Source organism: Oncorhynchus mykiss, chromosome 2 (assembly GCF_057628025.1).
Source record: "Oncorhynchus mykiss isolate SJ-2025 chromosome 2, ASM5762802v1, whole genome shotgun sequence".
NCBI lineage: Eukaryota > Metazoa > Chordata > Actinopteri > Salmoniformes > Salmonidae > Oncorhynchus > Oncorhynchus mykiss.
Window position 1 is genome coordinate 85,591,711 of NC_143023.1, and position 22,024 is coordinate 85,613,734.

A 22,024-nucleotide genomic window follows, 5' to 3' on the forward strand; every position below is an offset into this window, starting at 1 on the left:
CAGCAAACTGGATGCAGTTTATCACAGTGCCATCCATTTTGTTACTAAAGCACCTTATACCACCCACCACTGCGACCTGTATGCTCTAGTCGGCTGGCCCTGGTTACATATTCGTCGCCAGACCCACTGGCTCCAGGTCATCTACAAGGCCATGCTAGGTAAAGCTCCGCCTTATCTCAGTTCACTGGTCACGATGGCAACACCCACCCGTAGCACGCGCTCCAGCAGGTGTATCTCACTGATCATCCCTAAAGCCAACACCTCATTTGGCCGCCTTTCCTTCCAGTTATCTGCTGCCTGTGACTGGAACGAATTGCAAAAAAAAAAAAAAACTTTAAACATCTGCTAACTTTAAACATCTGCTATCTGAGCAGCTAACGATCGCTGCAGCTGTACATAGTCCATCGGTATATAGCCCACCCAATTTACCTACCTCATCCCCATTCTGTTTTTATTTATTTACTTTTCTGCTCTTTTGTACACCAGTATCTCTACCTGCACATATATAGAACATCTGATCATTTATCACTCCAGTGTTAATCTGCAAAATTGTAATTATTCGCCTACCCCCTCATGCCTTTTGCACACAATGTATATAGACTCTTTTTTCTTTTTTTCTACTGTGTTATTGACTTGTTTATTGTTTACTCCATGTGTAACTGTGTTGTTGTCTGTTCACACTGCTATGCTGTATCTTGGCCAGGTCGCAGTTGTAAATGAGAACTTGTTCTCAACTAGCTTACCTGGTTAAATAAAGGTGAAATAAATAAAAACGTACGTTATTGTAACGATTGGCTAACATTGGCTAGCGTTCCTCCTGTCTGAACTTGACACAGTGTTATATAGAATTAAAGTGCTCTTGTAAACAAATATGGATTGTGTTGTAAATAGCCATAAACAACCTCTCACTGCTGTATTATTTGAAATGAAACCCATACCCGAATTTCCCGCCATCTGCGCCACCATGTTGATGTCGAATTCTAGAGAATTGGCCCTGGCTTAGCGCCAGAGTAAAAATACAATAATTAACGTTTAAAAAAATATTTGATTACATATCTCTTCTGTTCACCAGCCATTATATTATTCAGTATATAATGTGACCATTGATATTTTAAAAATGCAGTGGCAAAGTAATAAAACATATATCTTTTTTTTAGACTATTCTTCGGGCGAGGTGTTCTTTTTAGACCTCAGCTAGTGTATGGGAAATGTAGTGTTTCGTCAATAAGCTCTGAGCTAATGACGATTACTTGTTTCTTGAAATTGTGTACCATTATCAATTAGTAAATGTCCCTTATTTTTGTTATTGTTGGTATGTTACGGGAGAACTTATTTCATAACATGTTTAATGAAACTCAACCGGAACTAATACTGAAAGTGTTTGTTTCATAAGACTATTAAGATAGCTGCACCAATGTGTCACATGCAAAATGCTTCTGACAGGGAAAGGACATTAATTGTTATGCTTACACAGATGATACATAGCGTTTTTAAACGGATTTTCTGATAGTGTCGATAATGGCTCGGGTTGTGAAAGTATTTGTAACTCTGCGGAATCATTGGAAGAAGTCCACAGTCGCTGCGTGTGCCCTATCATACGGTGGACACTGGTTGTATGGTAAACACTGGTGCGTAACGTTTCCTTCAGAATTACCGGTATGGTTGTTAGATCAAGTACAGATCATCACTAGCATTAATATCATTGAGCACGCACACAGGAATTGGTAGCCATTGAGGAATCATCAAGGTCTTACAGAACGGTTTTTGTGATTTGAAATCCAACAACATTGAATAATAGGAGGATGTATTTTAATCAGTCGTTTTCTTTGTCAATACATTTTTTTTATTTTGTATTTTATTCACAGCGATAATCTGCTACGAAGAGATGCTTGTCTGGCGGCAAGGGTGAGACATGGCTTATTGTATACTATGTGTCTGCATTCAAGGATTCTGCACTTGAATTTACTGTTTTCCTCTCTAATACAAAATACTCCATTCTCAATTGCAGGAATTTGGACGTCAGCAGATATCACCCCAGGAACAGCTGAAGAAAGCCACAGTCATTCTAAACCCAGCAGCTTGTAGGGGGTAAGTAAGAGATAATCGGCACATTCTCTAAAGTTAAGCAAAGAGAATAAGCATGAGATCCTGCTTATTGCACCACAGCCATTTCCCTTTTATATTGTAATTTGTGTTTGACTAATTTGTCTTGCTGTACTCTTGCAATTCTCTCTGATCATAGGAAAGCCAACAACTTATTTGAGAAGAATGCTGCGCCTATATTACACCTGGCTGGTATGGAGGTAACACTAGTAAAGGTAGGCTTACAATTTTGTTTCCCCATGGCATCTAAGGCCTTATAGTTTATAGTTCTACACAGTGTAACCCTGTACATGTGTCTTCTCTCTTACAGACAGACTATGAGGGCCAAGCAAAGAAATTGATGGAGCTGATGGAGCAAACAGACATGCTGATTGTGGCTGGAGGGGATGGCACTCTGCAGGAGGTTATCACTGGCTTGCTGCGGAGGGCTGATCATGTAAGTTGTGTAGCATTGACTGTTGTATAATCCTTGTTTTACTAATTGTATGTTATAAGTGTTTTGTAATACTGTTTTAGCTAAGCTGTCTCTAACTACCCAGTCCTATGGGTGTTTCTCAAACCCAGGAGTCGTTCAGTAAAACCCCCATAGGATTTATCCCACTGGGCTCCCACAATTCCCTGAGTGAGAGTCTGCACATCCTCAGTGACAATCAGGTGAAGTAAGTATCCCATTGAAACACTGCACTCTTGTTCATTCAGATACAGACCTATACCATCATCTTGTCGTTAGTGTCCTAAAATATCCTCCAATCTTTTTGTCATCCATATTGCTTCTTGTTTTTAGACACATCACATCAGCGACATTGTCTATCCTGCAAGGAGAAACGGTACCTCTGGATGTGCTGCAAATCAAGGTGAGACTAGAAGGGTCTGGGATTCAGGGAGGGGTCAAGATGACACAAACTGATATTACCTTAAATCGACATTGAATAACCATAACTCCATTGAGAGCAAGATAAAAAATGGTATTGTGTTTCTGGTTTTATGTATCCAGGGAGAGAAGGAACAGCCAGTGTTCGCCCTGATTGGTCTACGGTGGGGGGCTTTCAGAGATGTGGCTTCCACCATCAAAAAGTAAGAACCTCACAATTACTAGTCAAACTTCAGAGCTTATGGTAAACACGTTTCCCACATATTATACTTTTACGTGCATTACATTAAAATAATATGAAGTTGTGTTTCTTCTCTAAAAATACATTTCTCATATTGCTGTGCTTTCTATCTTAGATATTGGTACCTTGGCCCATTGAAGATAAAAGCAGCTCATTGGTTCAGTACGTTACGGGTGAGAAACATGACTGTTTCCATTCAAAGTCCATGGTCTGCCGTTCCTCCATGCATTGGTACCATGCTGTCTTCTTGTATCTGCCAGGAATGGCCCCAGGTTCACGAGGCATCTGTGTCCTACATAGCCCCGACCCTTCGCCCTCCTGACCTGCCGGAACAAAAGCCCCAGCGCCCCAACCTAATGTACCGCATTGCCCGCAGATTGAAAAATTACTGGTACCCACCTATTCCAGGTAACACTATATTTGTGTTAGTGTTTGTTTGTATGTCTGTACATAACACCCTTTAAATGTCCTTGTGTATCTTCTATTTAACAAAGCATGATTGGCATTGGTTTTCTGTTTGTGCAGAGTCTCCCAAAGTGGAGGAGCCAGAGAGGTGGGATGAGAGAACGCTGTCTACTTTGGAGCTGTCAATCCAAACTCAGAACAAAAACCCTGTCCAGACGGTCAGCACATTTTATTTATTTTTTAATATATATACAGTGGGGCAAAAAAGTATTTAGTCAGCCACGAATTGTGCAAGTTCTCCCACTTAAAAAGATGAGAGGCCTGTAATTTTCATCATAGGTACACTTCAACTATGACAGACAAAATGAGGGGGAAAAAATCCAGAAAATCACATTGTAGGATTTTTAATGAATTTATTTGCAAATTATGGTGGAAAATAAGTATTTGGTCAATAACAAAAGTTCATCTCAATGCTTTGTTATATTTTCACTCAAAATCTCACGATACATGGCCCCATTCTTTCCTTTACACCGATCAGTCGTCCTGGTCCCTTTGCAGAAAAACAGCCCCAAAGCATGATGTTTCCACCCCCATGCTTCACAGTAGGTATGGTGTTCTTTGGATGCAACTCAGCATTCTTTGTCCTCCAAACACGACGAGTTGAGTTTTTACCAAAAAGTTATATTTTGGTTTCATCTGACCATATGACATTCTCCCAATCTTCTTCTGGATCATCCAAATGCTCTCTAGCAAACTTCAGACGGGCCTGGACATGTACTGGCTTAAGCAGGGGGACACGTCTGGCACTGCAGGATTTGAGTCCCTGGCGGCGTAGTGTGTTACTGATGGTAGGCTTTGTTACTTTGGTCCCAGCTCTCTGCAGGTCATTCACTAGGTCCCCCCCATGTGGTTCTGGGATTTTTGCTCACTGTTCTTGTGATCATTTTGACCCCATGGGGTGAGATCTTGCGTGGAGCCCCAGATCGAGGGAGATTATCAGTGGTCTTGTATGTCTTCCATTTCCTAATAATTGCTCCCACAGTTGATTTCTTCAAACCAAGCTGCTTACCTATTGCAGATTCAGTCTTCCCAGCCTGATGCAGGTCTACAATTTTGCTTCTGGTGTCCTTTGACAGCTCTTTGGTCTTGGCCATAGTGGAGTTTGGAGTGTGACTGTTTGAGGTTGTGGACAGGTGTCTTTTATACTGATAACAAGTTCAAACAGGTGCCATTAATACAGGTAACGAGTGGAGGACAGAGGATTCTCTTAAAGAAGAAGTTACAGGTCTGTGAGAGCCAGAAATCTTGCTTGTTTGTAGGTGACCAAATACTTATTTTCCACCATAATTTGCAAATAAATTCATTAAAAATCCTATAATGTGATTTTCTGGATTTTTTTTTCTCCTTTTGTCTGTCATAGTTGAAGTGTACCTATGATGAAAATGACAGGCCTCTCGTATTTTTAAGTGGGAGAACTTGGACAATTGGTGGCTGACTAAATACTTTTTTGCCCCACTATATATATAGATTTTTTTTTTTTTACTACTAAAACAAAAGTGACAGGATGTTTAAACTGCCTGTTGTCTTGTTTGTCCTTCAGCGTATTGATGACTCCCTGCTGGTGTGTGTGGAGCCGGACTCCTTCACTGTGGGAGATTTTATCACTGTTGGGTAAGTTGTGGAGATTTACAGTACCAGTCAACATTTGGACACCTCCTCATTCAAGGGTTTTTCTTTATTTGTACTATTTTCTACATTGTAGAATAATAGTGAAGACATCAAAACTATGAAATAACACACATGGAATCATGCAGTAACCAAAAATGTGTTAAACAAATTAAAATATAGATTCTTCAAATAGCCACCCTTTGCCTTGATGACAGCTTTGCACACGCTTGGCATTCAGCCAGCTTCACCTGGAATGCTTTTCCAAGCGTCATGAAGGAGTTCCCACATTCGCTGAGCACTTGTTGTCTGCTTTTCTTTCACTCTGCGGTCCAACTCATCCCAAACCATCTCAATTGGGTTGAGGTCAGGTGATCGTTTAGGCCAGGTCATCTGATGCAGCACTCCATCACTCTCCTTGGTCAAATGCCCTTAAACAGCCTGGAGATGTTTTGGGTCATTGTCCGGTTGAAAAACAAATGATAGTTCCACTAATCCCAAACCAGATGGGATGGTGTATCGCTGCAGAAAGCTGTGGTAGCCATGCTGTTCTTGTCATAATATGGACTTGGTCTTTTACCAAATAGGGCTGTCATCTGTATACCACCCCAACATAACTGATTGGCTCAAACGCATTAAGAAGAAAATAAATTCCACAAATTAACTTTTAACAAGGCACACCTGTTAATTGAAATGTATTCCATGAAGCTGGGTGAGAGAAGCTGTCATCAAGGCAAAGTGTGGCTACTTGGAAGAATCTCATATAAAATATATTTTGATTTGTTTGGCACTTTTTTTGGTTACTACATGATTCCATATGTGTTATTTCATAGTTTTGATGTCTTCACTATTATTCTATAATGTTAAAATAAAGAAACCCTTGAATGAGTTGGTGTCCAACCTTTGGACTGGTACTGTACTTTCTCACATTATTAGTGTAATACCTGAGTAAAATAAATTATTGCTTACTCATGTAGCATGTGTCAAGGCTGTTGCATTTTCTGCATTGCAGAGAGAAGAAAGCGGCGGACTCAACTGCATTCACAAGACAATCACTGAAGCTGGAGGCTAGTGCATGTCGACTCAATCTGCCCGAGGTCTAATACTCCCTCATCTGTCTTAAGCCTATACATTTCAGAGACGAGACCAATGAGCCACCGTGCATCCATCTTGGCACTTCCCCACCGTTATGAAAAGATTTTGGAAGCTATGGAAATGCATTTCTTAATGTCTGCATATCTTTTTGCCACATGTATTTTTTTACAGACACCTTCATTTAGAAGAATGCATTATATTGTGAGCTAAACATAAAAATGAACAATTATTTTAAACCAAATTCCTTAAACTATCATTTCTGTCCCCACTACAACAAAAAATACTTAAATACCTTGAAACATTTAATTTAAATACTGTAGAATTCCATTCATTCTTATTCTTACTGTGGAGTGTCAATATGGCTGACAATATGGCTTCAAAGCCTATCAATGACCAAAACATTGCATCAGCTATCCAAGGTTTACATAAATCATTGGACAAGATGCATTACGGTCTTTGATAATTACAACCTTTAAACAAATGACATGTATTCTTGTATAAATTGGTTTATTTTAGTATGTGTGCGATATTCTTTTTGCTCCATGACCTCTCCCTACTGTCCTGTCCCATTTCCTCTCCCACAGGAAGGTGCTGGCTTCTACAACATCGACAACGAGGAGTACGAGGCTATGTCGGTGGAGGTGAGGCTGTTGCCACGGAAACTGCGCTTCTTCTGCAGCGCTGAACGCAGAGAGCAGCTCCTCACACAAGTCCTGTAAGGGAAGCGCTGCAGTGACCATATGCAGGACACAGAAATAGGGAGGAGGGTCAAGGCTAGGGGTCATTAGTGGCTGTACTGGGACTATACCTCTACTGTATCTGGGTGTGTTTTTCTTTATTTCTGGAGTATGTCCTTAAACAGCCATAACACACAGCTGGACCAGTCTACAGTGAGGTCTCATTGTTACAGTACATTGACATGTTCAGTTGAAATATTTTCACAATTATGGAAGATGACAATATGATGCAGTAACAAGGACCAAGCATTTTGGTTTCTATTTTCAAACCAATTAGCTTAGAAGTCTGCTCGGCAGGACTATTGGCGTAACTGACTGGTTTACTATTGTATATTGTCATGTATTGCTAAATGTGTAATAAGAGTCTTATTCAATAATTCAGTTATGATGCACACAGTTCTGTCACTTTTTAAAACCAATGAAAAGTGCAGACTGTCCTCCATGTACAGTACTCTATGATAAGATGATACATTGGTATGAGAATCACTCTCCCTTGGCAACACTTATCACAAATACAATCCAACAAGTATCAGAGAAAACCAATGTTTTATTGTTTTATAGTGGCAGTACTGTGTAATGTCACCAGCTTGAAAACAAGAGTGGCTCATGCGATCAAGTTACTAAATGTGTATTCATCACTAAAGTCTCTTTCCTTGTTTAATAGTAGTACAGGTACTGGATGTAGCTGTGTAGTTAACCAATGTTTTAAATATAGGTTTACATTACAGTTGCTGTGATCAAGGATTAACAGTTAGCTATATGAGTTAAAGTACTTGAAGCATATTAGTGCCTCAGTAATACAGATTAAGCTTTCTGTTGACATTCAGTGGGGTGACATACTGTACAAATAAATTCAAATGAGCCAATGCTGGTACAGGTCTGAACAATTTCCACAAAGAAGGCATTTGATACATTTATTTGTGTGTCGTGTGCATTTTCTACTACGTTTACATGATACACCTGTAAAACAAACAGTTGCATGCCCAGGATGTGCTGAAAAGAACAGGGTGGGACAGGTCAAAACAAACAGAAGGGAAAAGGGGCTAAGTCAACATGGGTGTGAACTACATTTAATCAGATTACCAAACACCAATATCAGTAGTGTCAATTGACATGTTGATAAAGTAGTTGGAAGTGTTTAAAATCTAAAACATTTCATCTATGCCTCTTCCTGTGGTCTTAATTGAGTGCCTGCACTTAACACAAAGATTACCCACTAATTAGGCTTTATAACTCACTGAAGGACATAACTGTCCCCAGCTAAACCTCAATGAACAGTGCCACTATTGCCGACAACTACTGACCAGTCGAACCCAATGAAAGCAGTTCGCAGTCTTCATACAAACTATTTGATGCGTCATTGAACTCACATCTATTGGATGACTGCTTCATACATTGATTTAAATCAGTCACCCAGGACTATTGAACAAAAGAACATCTCCAGGGCCTGTTTTCAAAAAGGGTCTCACAGTAGGAGTGCTGATCTATGATCAAGTTCCCCTGTCCATGTTATCTTATTTTGATAAAAATCTAAATGTATCCTATATCAGGGTCTGTCTGTCTGTGCAGAGAGGGGAGTATTCCCTCTGTGAACCTCAAGCATACAAATGGAGTCATTGTAACAGTGACGGGCACAACGATCTCCTTCCTGCAGCTGACAAGCTCCAACAAGAAAGAAAGTTGTATCTGCCCTCTCATAGACCACCCGTGGATCTAATTTAATCTGCAACAAATCTCATTGATAAATGGGCTGTACAGTTTGAAGTACACAACACACAAAGCTTCCTGCTGGCTCCGAGGCAGACAGACTGTTACATCACTGACTGCACTTTTAGTAATAGTGTCTCTGCTGACATTGGGCCATTAAATCAGAACACAAACAAGTTGACCCATAATCATGTGGTCATAAAACAAGAGTACAGAGGTTGTGGTGTGGTGCAGCATTCATGATAAGTTAGTGTCATAGAAACACATTCATTTAAGTTTCAGGTTCACAATTTTAAAACGTCTAAATTTGATAAAACACTACACAAAACATTATCCAAAAGTCACCATACACATGTGCAATGTGACCAGGGAACAAGAAAAACATAAGTGACTGGAGTCTGCCTGTATGGGTGTCAGCATTGGACCAAGTCAGACAAACATGTGCAGTCTAATGAAATGTTACAGTATTTAACAAATATTCAACCTCAGCTCCATAATAAATACCTCCTTGGATGAGGGCATTATATCAAATAAATACATCTGGCATGACTCGTCTTTCCCTTTTAATGTGTATGATTAGCTGACATCATGAAAAACACTGTATTCCTATTTGAACCAAAAGAGGTCTTCTTGTTTATGTGAAGCAGATTCATGGAATTAGTCTTGATGTGTGAATCTTTCTTGATTATTGACTTTTATCAAACACACAAATATTCACATTGCTCCCCTTTTTCATTCTGAAAAATACAAGTTTGATCAACTTCAGCAACAATTTGCTTTTTAAGAGGAAATCCGAGTGAAAACACTTTACTCTCAGCTCTAGCAAACCTGATGTAGAAGTTTGGGAAACAACATCATGGTAAAGTTATTCAGCAGAAGGATTTAGATCCATAAAATAAAAGCCCTGACAATCACATGAATATTTAGTATTACACTATACATGGTTAGGTAGAATCCTCTGTAAAGACGTAAGAAAAAAGGGCTTGGTGCCATGGCTGAATTTGGAGTTAAGGTTCCAAGTGAGAGGAACAATCGATTATCCATCCCCAAACAGGATGCTACTGTAGATACATGGCGCTGTTGGTCAAAGTCAGCAGTGCTCCATAGTATTGGGAGCAGTACAACGAGGCACATTGATCAAAGGTTCCATGGAACTTCCACTTCCAGTGACTAGGGCTGGTGATCCAAGCAGAAATCCAAGTGAGAAGAGAACAGATGCCAAGCGAAAAGACAAACAAGACGAGTGGTTGTTGAATGTGAAACGGACTTTAGCAAGAGAACTGCAGAGTCCAGGCAGTGTCTATTATCGTGGCCCAATTGGCCAAGTGAGCTGTCTCTAAGTTAACACTGGCCAAAGATGGCTGTATCCCGGAGCATGGCGAGAGACCAAGAGAAATCTGCAGGCATTTGACTGGGCAGGAGGCCAGGGGACGAAGAGTAGGAGGCAGTGTATTCAGGGGACAAGGAGAGAGGAGCACAGGCCACACAGGGCTCAGGGGCAGCAGGGGTTATCGATGACCAGCATGGCATCAATGCCATAGAGCTCCAGCAGGTCCACCAGGAAAGTGCGGTCTGCCTGAGGGTCCAGCCCCATGGCCCTCACGTGCTCTGCCGTCAGGGTGGGGTCCGCACTCGCCGCCACCTCCGATAGAGTCTGGAAGATACGGTTATTCTGCTCCATGAAAAATCTAGCGGAGAGAACAGAGGACATTCTGTAAGAAAGTTTGATAAACACTCCAGATTGAGCCCAACCAAAAGATACTGTTGTGTAAACAAACTCACAGGATAAAGAGGTCCTCCTCATTTGATGTGCAGTCTCCATCCACCTCCTGAGTGTAAAGTAGCAGTTGCCTGAAAAGACAGTAACATAATCATCATCATCTCTTCAAAATGGCTTCCACCATTTATCAGTTTCTGTGTACCTCTGTTCGCTGAGTTTCCTATACTTCTCCCGGTCCACCCCATTCAGCCGGAGTAGTGGCTGAAGGCTATCTCTGTGTGTCTTCACATTCTGGTTGTCAACATACACATCATACAGCTCCTTCTTCTCCTCAAAGATCTTCTCTGTCGTACCTACACACACACACACACACACACACCTTTATCAATCTTAGCATAATGTATAGTGAACCAAAATATAAACGCAACATGCAATCATTTCAAAGATTGAACTGAGTTACAGTTCATACAAATTCATTAGGCCTTAATCTATGGATTTCACATGACTAGGAATACAGATATGCATCTGTTGGTCACAGATGGGGAGTAACGGATTACATGTAATCCGCTACATGTAAGGGAATACAAAAACCGGTAACTGTAATCCGTTTCCAGCAACAATATTGTAATCAGATTACAGATACTTTTGAAAAACTAGATGATTACTTTTAAATTCAGAAAGGATGTTCGAGAAGAAAAATACATGTTTGACACTTCTGTTCTCAATGACATCCAAATAAGCATTGAAAAAAGGCACAAGTTTAAATTTGTTGCACCTGAGCGTCTGACCACAAGTCAGAGACCACTATGATGACACACCAAATGTGTTTGATGGATCGCGGGAAAAGAGCAGGAATAGGGTTTTGTCGGCTACAGTCTAAGCTTTGTCTTCCAATGGTGCCACTGCTGTCGGCATCCAAAGATTATCCAACTTGAATCCCAGCCTATGGAATAAAAGTGGGGCATTTATTGCTCAGTCTAATTTGTGCTGATAAAAAATAAATAAAAACATAGGCCTAATGGACACATGCTCAAACTCGCACACTTTTGATAGACTTAAAGAGGAAATCTGTAGTTGCTACATACATTTTTGGACTTGTTTTTTCCCCAACGTTTGTAAACATTGTAAATGTAAAACACTGTAAAGCCTCTAACATGGTTAAAACATTAATGTTGATATCATGGATGGTCAGTCCTTGCATCCATAGCTCTGTCTATTTATCTGAGAGTGGTTACATTTCTCCAGGCCCATCCCTCAGCTTTTTTACCAAAACAGAGGTGGGGTGACCATTTTATCTGTGGATTTGCCTTTAAAAACCATTGCATATTATCAAGATATCAAAGTGTCACCAATAACAAAGTAAACAATAGGCCTATAGCAAATGCAGCATATGGCATTCATTTTTAACATGTAAATAGCACTTTTCAGTAGTGCTCAAAGCATGCCATTCAATGAGCACAGCATTTCTTTTTCAACTCGAATCAATGAGCCCACTCAGTCCTTATTGACTCACAAACAAAGTAGGGCTGGCTAATAAGTGCTTCATTTTGGGGTTATGCTCAGGTAAAACAATTTGGCTAATCTATTCTTCCATATTTCATATTCTTGAAGATCAAGGGGTATATCATTTATTGGAATTCTGATACACTTTGGTTTTTAATGTAAAGATATAATTTTATCGTATTATATGTAGTAAAAGCGATGGGTTAGAAGAAGCCTACATAACCAACCCATAAAGTCAAATTTGACATCCATATACAGTCAGCTATGTAAACTTTAACATTAATTAATCCTGCAATAGATGTTATTTAATTGGTAACATGCATTAGAAGAAGACACAAATGTATCTTAAGGGGAAAGTAATCTAAAAGTAACTGAAAGTAATCAAATTACGTTACTGAGTTTGGGTAATCCAAAAGTTACGTTACTGATTACAAATTTGGGAAAGTAACTAGTAACGGATTGCTTTTAGGAAGTAACCTACCCTGACTATATATACAAAGGTATGTGGAGACCACTTCAAATTAGTGGATTCGGCTACTTCAGCCACACCCATTGCTGACATGTGTATAAAATCGAGCACACAGCCATGCAATCTCCATAGACAAAAATTGGCAGTAGAATGGCCTTAAGAGCTCAGGGACTTTCAATGTGGAGTTCCAAACTGCCTCTGCAAGCAACGTCAGCACAAAAACTGTTAATCAGGAGCATAATGAGCAGCTGCACAAAAGCCTAAGTTCACCATGCGCAGTGTCACGCAAAGGCTGGAGTGGTGTGAAGCTCGCCGCCATTGGACACTGGAGCAGTGGAAATGTGTTCTCTGGATTGATGAATCACGCTTCACCATCTGGCAGTCCGACAGATGAATCTGTATTTGGCGGATGCCAGGAGAATGCTACCTGCCCCAATGCATAGTGCCAACTGTAAAGTTTGGTGTAGGAGGAATAATGGTCTGGGGCTGTTTTTCATGGTTTGGGCTAGGCCCCTTAGTTCCAGTGAAGGGGAAACTTAATGCTACAGCATACAATGACATTCTAGACGATTCTGTGTTTACAACTTTGTGGCAACAGTTTCAGGAAGGCCCTTTCCTGTTCCAGCATGACAATGCCCCGTGCACAAAGCGAGGTCCAAACAGAAATGGATTGTTGAGATCGGTGTGGAAGAACTTGACTGGCCTACACAGTGCCCTGACCACAACCCAATCGAACACCTTTGGGATGAATTGGAACGCCGACTGCGAGCCAGGCCTAATCATCCAACATCAGTGCCCAATCTCACTAAGGCTCGTGGCTGAATGGAATCACAATGTTCCAACATCTAGTAGACGGCCTTCAAAGAGTGGAGACTGTTATAACGCGAAAAGGGGGGACCAAATCCATATCAATGCCCATGATTTTGGAATGAGATGTTCGACGAGCAGGTGTCCACATACTTTTTGTCATGTAGTGTACCTTAAAAAAAAAAGTAGGGGCATGGAACAGAAAACCAGTCAGTATCTAGTGTGGCTACCATTTGCCTCATGCAGCGTGACACATAGTCCTTTGCAAAGAGTTGATCAGGCTGTTGATTGTGGCTTGTGGAATGTTGTCCCACTCCTCTTCAATAACTGTGTGAAGTTGCTGGATATTGGCGTGAACTGGAACACACTGTCATACACGTTGATCCAGAGCATACCAAACATGCTCAATGGGTGACATGTCTGGTGAATATGGAGGCCATGGAAAAATTGGGACATTTTCAGCTTCCAGGAATTGTGTACAGATCCTTGCAACATGGGGCTGTGCATTATCATAATGAAACATAAGGTGATGGCGGCAAATGAATGGCACGACAATGGGTCTCAGGATCTCGTTATTGTATCTCTAGGCATTCAAGTTGCCATCGATATAATGCAATTGTGTTCGTTGTCCATAGCTTATGCCTGCCCATACCATAACCCCAGCATGGGACACTCTGTTCACATCAGCAAACCGCTTGCCCACATAACGCCGCCATACACGTGGTTGGACGTACTGCCAAATTCTCTAAAACGGCGTTGGAGGTTTCTTATTGTAGAGAAATTAAATCTGGCAACAGGTGGACATTCCTGCAGCCAGCATGCCAATTGCACGCTCCATCAAAACTTGAGACATCTGTGGCATTGTGTTGTGTGACAAAATTGCACATTTCAGTTTAACGACCATGCTGTTTAAAATCAGTTTCTTGATATGCCACATTTTGTCAAGTGGATGGATTATCTTGGCAAAGGAGAAATGCTCAGTAACAGAGATGTAAACATATTTGTGCACACAATTTGAGAGAAATATGCTTTTTGTGCGTATGGAAAATGTATGGGATATTTTATTTCAGCTCATGAAACCAACACTTTACATGTTGCATTTATATTTTTGTTCAGTGTATTAACTGTGGATTCAAAAGCCCCAGGTAAACACTCACAAGCCACGTATGACATCTCTGTTGCCAGGGCAGCAATGTCTGCCACATTGATGTAGAAGAAGGGGCGGAACTCAGGCACAGACACACCTATCCCAGGTATAGAGATGTTGGCCAGAGAGCAACAGCAGTACACTGTGGGGAGTACAGAGCAACATGAAAAACCACTACAGAGACAGGAGTACTCAGTGACAGAATTCTGTAATAAAATCTGAAAAACAAATATGTGGGGGTTTGTAAAGGTGACTGTGTGTGGGTGTGTGTCAGCTGCTCCCTCTCACCCCTGTAGCACACGACACCCACAGGTGGTGGGGAGAAGATAAGGATTCGTTTTCGGAGCAGGGCAAACTTCCACAGCACCATGATCTGCTCCCCAAAGAAGTGGATGAACTGGGACATGCAGCCGGCTGGGTGGGTGATCTGGAGGGGACAGAGATAGACTGTCAGGCTGTCTGATACGGTAAAGCATTTTCAGTCTGGATAAGCTTGCTCACCAAAATCTCTCCTTGACATCAGGAGTTACATGGACATACAGCACCTCGTCTTAAGCTACGTCTGGTAAGAAGCTACGTCTGGTAAGACGAAAGGGTGGGGGTGTGTGTCTATTTGTCAATAACAGCTGGTGCTAATATTGTCTCATTTTAAAGAGGTATTGCTCGCCTGAGGTAGTGTATCTTATGATAAGCTGTAGACCACACTATCTATATTATTCGTAGCCGTCTATTTACCACCATAGACCGATGCTGGCATTAAGACCGCACTCAACCAACTCGATAAGGCCATAAACAAACAAGAAAATGCTCATCCAGAAGCGGCGCTCCTAGTGGCTGAGGACTTAAATGCAGGAAAACTTAAATCAGAAATAACCAAAGTTTTACCAGCTTGTCACATGTGCAACCAGAGGGGGAAAAACCTCTAGACCACCTTTAATCCACACACAGAGATGAATACAAAGCTCTTCCCCCACACTCCCTTTGGCAAATCTGACCATAATTCTATCCTCCTGATTCCTGCTTATAAGCAAAATCTAAAGCAGGAAGTACCAGTGACTCGCTCAATATGCAACTGGTCAGATGACCCGGATGCTACGCAACAGGACTGTTTTGCTAGCACAGACTGGAATATGTTCCGGGATTCATCCAATGGCATTGAGGAGTATACCACTTCAGTCATTGGCTTCATCAATAAGTGCAACGACGACATTGTACCTACAGTGACCGTACATATATCCCAACCAGAAGCCATGGATTAAAGGCAACATCCGCATCGAGCTAAAAGGCTAGAGCTGCCACTTTCAAGGAGCGGGACACTAATCCAGACGCTTATAAGAAATCCCATTATGCCCTCTGGAGAACCATCAAACAAGCAAAGCGTCAATATAGGATTATGATTGAATCCCACCACACCTGCTCTGATGCTTGTCGGATGTGGCAGGGCTTGAAAACTATTACAGACAACAAAGGGAAACCCAGACGCAAGCTGCCCAGTGACACGAGCCTACCAGACAAGCCAAATGCCTTTTATGCTAGCTTCGAGGCAAGCAACACTGAAGCATGCACGAGAACACCAGCTGTTCTGGATGACTGTGTTATTACGCTCTCGGTAGCCGATGTGAGCAAGACCTTTAAACAGGTCAACATTCACAAAGCCGCGGGGCCAGACGGATTACCAGGACGTGTACTCAAAGAATGTGTGGACCAACTGGCAAGTGTCTTCACTGACAATTTCAACCTGTCCCTGACTGAGTCTGTAACACCAACATGTTTCAAGCAGACCACCCTAATCCCTGTGCCCAAGTAAGCGAAGGTAACCCGCCTAAGTGATTACTGCCCCATAGCACTCACGTCAGTAGCCTTGAAGTGCTTTGAAAGGCTGGTCATGGCTCACATCAACAGCATCCTCCCTGATACCCTAGACCCACTCCAATTCACATACCGCCAACAGATCCACAGCTGATGCAATCTCAATCGCACTCCACACTGCCCTTTCCCACCTGGACAAAAGGAACACCTATGTGAGAATGCTGTTCATTGACTACAGTTCAGCGTTCAAGACCATAGTGCCCACGAAGCTCATCACTAAGCTAAGGACCCTGGGACTAAACACCTCCCTCTGCAACTGGATCCCGGACTTCCTGATGGCCCGCCCCCAAGTGATCCTCAACACTGGGGCCCCTCAGGGGTGTGTACTTAGTCCCCTCCTGTACTCCCTGTTCACCCACGACTGCTTGTGGGTGAACTCCAACACCATCATTAAGTATGCTGACGTCAACAGTGGTAGGCCTGATCGCCGACAACGATAAGACAGCCTATAGGGAGGAGGTCAGAGAACTGGAAGTGTGGTGCCAGGACAACAACCTCTCCCTCAATGTGAGCAAGACAAAGGAGCTGATGGTGGACGACAGGAAAAGGTGGGCCAAACAGGCCCGCGTTAGCATCGACAGGGCCGTAGTGGAGCAGGTCGAGAGTTAAGTTCCTTGGTGTCTACATCCCCAACGAACTATCATGGTCCAAACACACCAAGACAGCCGTTAAGAGGACACGACAAAACCTATTCCCCCTCAGGAGACTGAAAATATTTGGTCTGACCGTATGGCGCTACAGAGGGTAGTGCGTATGGCCCAGTACATCACTGGGGCCAAGCTTCCTGCCATCCAGGACATATAAAAGACAGTGTCAGAGGAAAGCCCATAAAATTGACACCCCCATCCCCACATTGGTTTTGTACACCGGTGCTACTTCCTGTTTATTATCTATGCATAGTCACTTCACCCCTACCTACATGTACAAATTACCTCAACTAACCTGTACACCCGCACACTGACTTGGTACCGGTACCCCCTGTATATAGCCTCGTTATTGAATTGTGCTACCATTTCGTAAATATATTCTTAACTCTTTTTGAACTGCACTGTTAGTTAACGGCTAGTAAGTAAGCATTTCACAGTAAGGTCTACACTTGTTGTATTCGGCACATGTGACAAATAAAGTTTGATTTGAAGTTATCACATATCTCAAAATGAACAAACACACTTAAACCAAAACATTTAATTGCCAATTATCCACAACTAACACAAACAACAGCCACACAGTAACATTAGTGACTGGTGCAGGTGGCCATAGGTGCTCACCTTCATCTCTGGGTGCATGCAGCGGTTGATGGCTGGGACCCAAGCACTGGTCGGACAAGCAGTGACAAGGCCGTTCCCTGCTGGGGGCAGCACAGCTTTCTTATCTTCATAGAAGGCCTCCAGAGGAGAATACGAGCCAGGGCACTGGAGCTGGTGTCTGCATGGAGAGACACTATACACTTTCTATATGCTGACTGCAGTTGGCATCTCAGTGATAACACTGGTAAGAAAGAGACTGTTATCGAAGACTCATTACAGCATGGTTTGATTGGATTAAACCTGGGATAATCCCTCCCTGGGAACTGGAAGTGGAGTAGTACTTTCAATGGATCCACATAAAGTAGCTGTACTGTATACAGTCAAGATTAACCCCCCAAGCATACACCTCTACCATGAGCTGGATGTGTTACTTCTTTATGCATAGTTAATGAGATAAGAGATACTGTTTGAAGATTCAAGCATAAAGACAAGATTTACTGAGGGAAACTGTTTGGGTTTCTTCCATTCCAATGATTACATACAAATACTTCATGTGATATAAATGGCTTCTAGTGACGGTGGTGGCACTGACTCAGGGCTTATTTTTAATAGATGAGGAGACTGAAAATACAGACGAAGGAGAGGAGGAAGGAAATAAGGGGTGAAATGTGAAACAGGACGGATAAGAAAGAGAGTGACAAAGAGAGAGAATGGACAGACCGTGACACAGACAGTGAGAGCGAGCGACAGACAGACCAGACAGTAGGGTTGAATGGTATCCAAATATTCATACCGTCGTAACGTTTCTGTACCATACCAAGGTATACAATATTACCGAATGTGCACAGAAGGGGCACCATTTCTAAAATGTATATATTTAATGATTATTATTTATTTATTTACGCACAAAACAATTTAGGCAACAGGGATCTTGATCCAGGAGGGAATTGAATGGCTCTTCTGTAACCAAGAAGCTTGATCTTGACATCGGGCCGATGCTAGCAAGTTAGCGAACCAAATGAATAGCTGGAGCCCTGAGCTGGATATAATTTATTTAGCATCTTAGATTTTTTTATAGTTGTACTTAACCTATGTAGGTAGAAGCAGTGGCATAGCTACCATTAAAAATAAATAAATACATATATATATATATATATATTATATTTATATATATATATATATATTATATATATATATATATATATATATTATATATATATATATATATTATATATATATATATATATATATATATATATATATATATATATATATATATATATATATATATATATATATATATATATATATATATATATATATATATATATATATATATATATATATATATATATATATATATATATATATATATATATATATATATATATATATATATATTTTAAATACTGTATTCAAAATCATACTGTCGGTATTTCAAAATATACCATTTATACCTGTGATGCACCGATGACATGTTTGGTCAATACCGATATCCTATATTTTCCTTGCCAAAAAACAGATATCGATAACCAATATTTAACATTTTAGCAGCCTTTTACAGTTAGCATTCTAGTACAGTTAAATAGTTAACACACGCACGGATGCAGAGGTCTAAGGCACTGCATCTCAGTGCAAGAGGCATCACTACAGTCCCTGGTTCGAATCCAGGCTGTATCACACACACACACACACACACGTTATTTTGTTGGCATTTACGTATGTCCCCATTACCAGTAAAACATAATCAAAACCTATTTCTATCACTTACTTGCTGTGCTGTTTCGTTGTTCATTTGTTCAGTCATTTCATTCTCAACCAGGATTTCATCATACATATCAAGCAGTGAAGTTTCAACTCTCTGTCCGTGGCCTCTCTTCCTCCGTGCGCACTGTCACTGTGTCCGTCACTGTGTCCATCTGTCTATGTAACATTTTACGTAAACCCTGTTTCTTGTCTGCATAGAAGTAGTGGTCCTTGTACTTAGCATCAAGCATGGCGACGACACAGTAGAGAGAATGCCACCGAATCGCTTGTTCACAGTCTGTTGGCAGTTCTGTTGAGCAGACGTTTCAATGCCATGACAAAGGGTATCACGTCTGCTGCAGGCACAGTTGATGAGCTAATTTCTCGAGCCAGTTGTTTGAATGGAACTAGCATGTTCATGTTTCCAAGTTTCAAACATGTTCTCAAAAGCCATTGAAATTGCAGCAGCGGTATGACAACCAGCATATTGATGAGCATGCAATACAACTTTCTTCAGTAAGAAATCCTTGATGACCCACTGTGCTGTCAGAGTCAGCATGCTCCTGGGGCTGATATCACCGGTTCAAATGTCAGTCGTGAAGCTAATAGCAGTGACGCTATTACTGTGTAACTCCGGTAGGGCAACATCTGAAAAATAGCTCACTTGGTAGTGTGTACCGGTGCTCGACCAGTCGGCGATGGCCAACATCACCTACGACAGAAAACGTTTGATTGTCAAGGGCAATGAATTCCATTATCTTGGCGTTAATGGATTTTGACTTGTTCTTACTCTTTCAAATGACTGCTCGACTTGTTGACTGCTCGATCCACACAGCAGACATTGGTATGCGCGTCAGCTTTGACATCAGTTTTGCACATCGGCGTTAAACTAGAAAAATCGGGCCAATGCCGATGTCGGCATTTTTAGCTAATATCGTCCGATTCCGATATGTTCACCGATATATTGTGCATCCTTAGGGTATTGCCCAAGCCTAACTAACAAACAGACAAACAGACAGCCAGACAAGTACTTACCTAACCTGGTTCTCCAGGAAGTGCATGTAGCGATATAGGAGGGTGTAAGAGGGAGACAGAATACCCACAGATTTCATCCGCGCCCCTCTCTCCGATTCACTCTCAACAGGCATGTTAGCAAAACAAGCCAGCCCAAAGTAGCAGCCTTTACGGAAATATCTGCAAAAATGAAAGACATGAATGAATCTAGTGAATGTATACAACATCGTACAGATTATTGATAGGGTTCTGATGGTCCTCTGCCAATAACACTGTGCATTCAGTTGGGGGAATAGTCTTACATGAAGTCCTTGGCGATTCTGTGTGATCCGCTCGCCATTGACTTGAATTCCACTCCGTCAAGATTCACGTCTTGGGGTAAGCACCATTCCACCATGTTACCTGCCATTGACACACACAAACACATACACTTGATTTTCCATACTGTTCACTTCACTGTGAGAGAATGAAATTCATCCACCATGTCCCCAGTTTTTTCCTTACACATTCTATCTTACTATAAAACTCTGCGTACCATAAAAGGGAAGTTGGGGAGGGTAAGTAGTAACACTGGTTTTCCAGGACTCTCTGAAAGCTTTCCCTTCTTAGTGATACTGGTGTAACAGAGGAACACACAAACTGCCCCAGGTCAAGAGATGCTTGCAGTAACCAGAATATTATCCAAGCTGTACAAGGGGGGGGGGGGGGGGGTCGAATTATCAAATTAGAAAGTAATGTAACAGTAGGTTACTGCATTACTCTTATTATTCACATATAAAGAGAGCTTATTGAACCTTGCGATGGCAGAAGAAATTAATAATTTGACGAACTGCTTTCCCTGCTCAACAAATGCTTACCACAAATGATTTGGGTCTCTACATATTGGTTCATATTTGAATAGCGTAGATAAGCAAAGCTAGCGGGAAGAAAAGAACAGTAGACATTTCTTGCAACGTCATCTTTCAGTGTGTGCGCACTTCCATGGAATGAGTCAGTCCCCCACTGTGCCCAGTAAGGTAAATGACACTGTATTCATACTGTATTGCTCTTGCTCACCTGATCTTGTGTCAAAGGTTACCACAAACACAGCCACTATTTGGTCCTTTTCCTCCCATCCCAGCCGTTCTTTCAGAGATATTCTAGAGTCGGCATGGATGGGGCTGGGAACACCCCATGGGCCAGGGTAGTCAAGGTGAGGGCTCCTGTTCAAGCTGGGAATGGTTGTTACACTTACTGGACCCCCAGAGCTAGTGTTCCACCCGATGGCGAGCGCGGTGCTACCCAGAGAGCGGCCGTCTGGCGGATTTGATTCCGATCCATTTTCTTTTGCTGGAGCGGGAACCGCCTGGGTCAGTTCGTTTGGTGGAATCTCCTCCCAGTCGAGCAGTGGAGCGCGATCCGACTGCTCGACCATATTGCTTCCTAAATAGAGATGAACAACGCGGAACTATGGAGAAAATAATTCCACTAGATAAAGTCAGTAGGCTACTGCTTCAACAGACCCTTATGTGTTTCACTCCTCCCTGCCGTTTTCTTGCTATTTGTAAGCGTGTCACATGCGCGGATAAATAGTCTTCTGCCAGCTCCAGTGCCAGCGCACACAGTGTTTTGGTGATGATGTCACACACTTCCGCTCACGTGGATTGATCAATATTTGATAGGTGGCCTATTTACATAC

The 22,024-nt window shown here is 41.7% G+C and overlaps 2 protein-coding genes across 3 annotated transcripts; one reads left to right on the plus strand and one right to left on the minus strand.

Annotated features, from left to right (window-relative positions):
• The first annotated feature begins 1,186 nt into the window (after nucleotides 1-1,186).
• agk (acylglycerol kinase) lies at nucleotides 1,187-8,014 on the plus strand. Its single transcript, XM_021574765.3, has 14 exons — nucleotides 1,187-1,628; nucleotides 1,866-1,905; nucleotides 2,009-2,088; nucleotides 2,243-2,318; nucleotides 2,414-2,539; nucleotides 2,668-2,762; nucleotides 2,888-2,957; nucleotides 3,098-3,177; nucleotides 3,331-3,388; nucleotides 3,476-3,623; nucleotides 3,741-3,838; nucleotides 5,221-5,291; nucleotides 6,298-6,382; nucleotides 6,965-8,014. Exons 1-14 carry the CDS (start codon nucleotides 1,519-1,521, stop codon nucleotides 7,097-7,099), a joined length of 1,272 nt encoding a protein of 423 aa, XP_021430440.1. The 5' UTR covers nucleotides 1,187-1,518; the 3' UTR covers nucleotides 7,100-8,014.
• dennd11 (DENN domain containing 11) lies at nucleotides 7,647-21,991 on the minus strand. 2 transcript variants are annotated; one of them, XM_021574752.3, is made up of 9 exons: nucleotides 21,403-21,991; nucleotides 20,649-20,748; nucleotides 20,368-20,526; nucleotides 17,608-17,764; nucleotides 14,759-14,897; nucleotides 14,481-14,612; nucleotides 10,747-10,897; nucleotides 10,607-10,675; nucleotides 7,647-10,512 (listed from the first exon to the last, which is right to left on the minus strand). In XM_021574752.3, exons 1-9 carry the CDS (start codon nucleotides 21,758-21,760, stop codon nucleotides 10,317-10,319), a joined length of 1,461 nt encoding a protein of 486 aa, XP_021430427.1. In that variant the 5' UTR covers nucleotides 21,761-21,991; the 3' UTR covers nucleotides 7,647-10,316. The 2 variants fall into 2 exon arrangements, with proteins under 2 accessions (XP_021430427.1, XP_090066836.1); XM_090210710.1 differs by lacking the exons at nucleotides 20,368-20,526; nucleotides 20,649-20,748; nucleotides 21,403-21,991 and adding an exon at nucleotides 19,358-20,044.
• Between the last annotated feature and the right edge of the window lie 33 nt (nucleotides 21,992-22,024).

What these genes read in the sequence shown, in the direction of transcription:
- agk (XM_021574765.3), top strand. Translation starts at nt 1,519, where the DNA reads ATGGCTCGGGTTGTGAAAGTATTTGTAACTCTGCGGAATCATTGGAAG. An exon ending in TGGAGGTAACACTAGTAAAG is followed by an intron (nt 2,319 to 2,413) that starts GTAGGCTTACAA and finishes TCTCTCTTACAG; the next exon opens with ACAGACTATGAGGGCCAAGC. An exon ending in GTCGACTCAATCTGCCCGAG is followed by an intron (nt 6,383 to 6,964) that starts GTCTAATACTCC and finishes CCTCTCCCACAG; the next exon opens with GAAGGTGCTGGCTTCTACAA.
- dennd11 (XM_021574752.3), bottom strand. Translation starts at nt 21,760, where the DNA reads ATGGTCGAGCAGTCGGATCGCGCTCCACTGCTCGACTGGGAGGAGATT. An exon ending in AACCTTTGACACAAGATCAG is followed by an intron (nt 20,749 to 21,402) that starts GTGAGCAAGAGC and finishes TGTCAATGGCAG; the next exon opens with GTAACATGGTGGAATGGTGC. An exon ending in AGAATCGCCAAGGACTTCAT is followed by an intron (nt 20,527 to 20,648) that starts GTAAGACTATTC and finishes TCATTTTTGCAG; the next exon opens with ATATTTCCGTAAAGGCTGCT.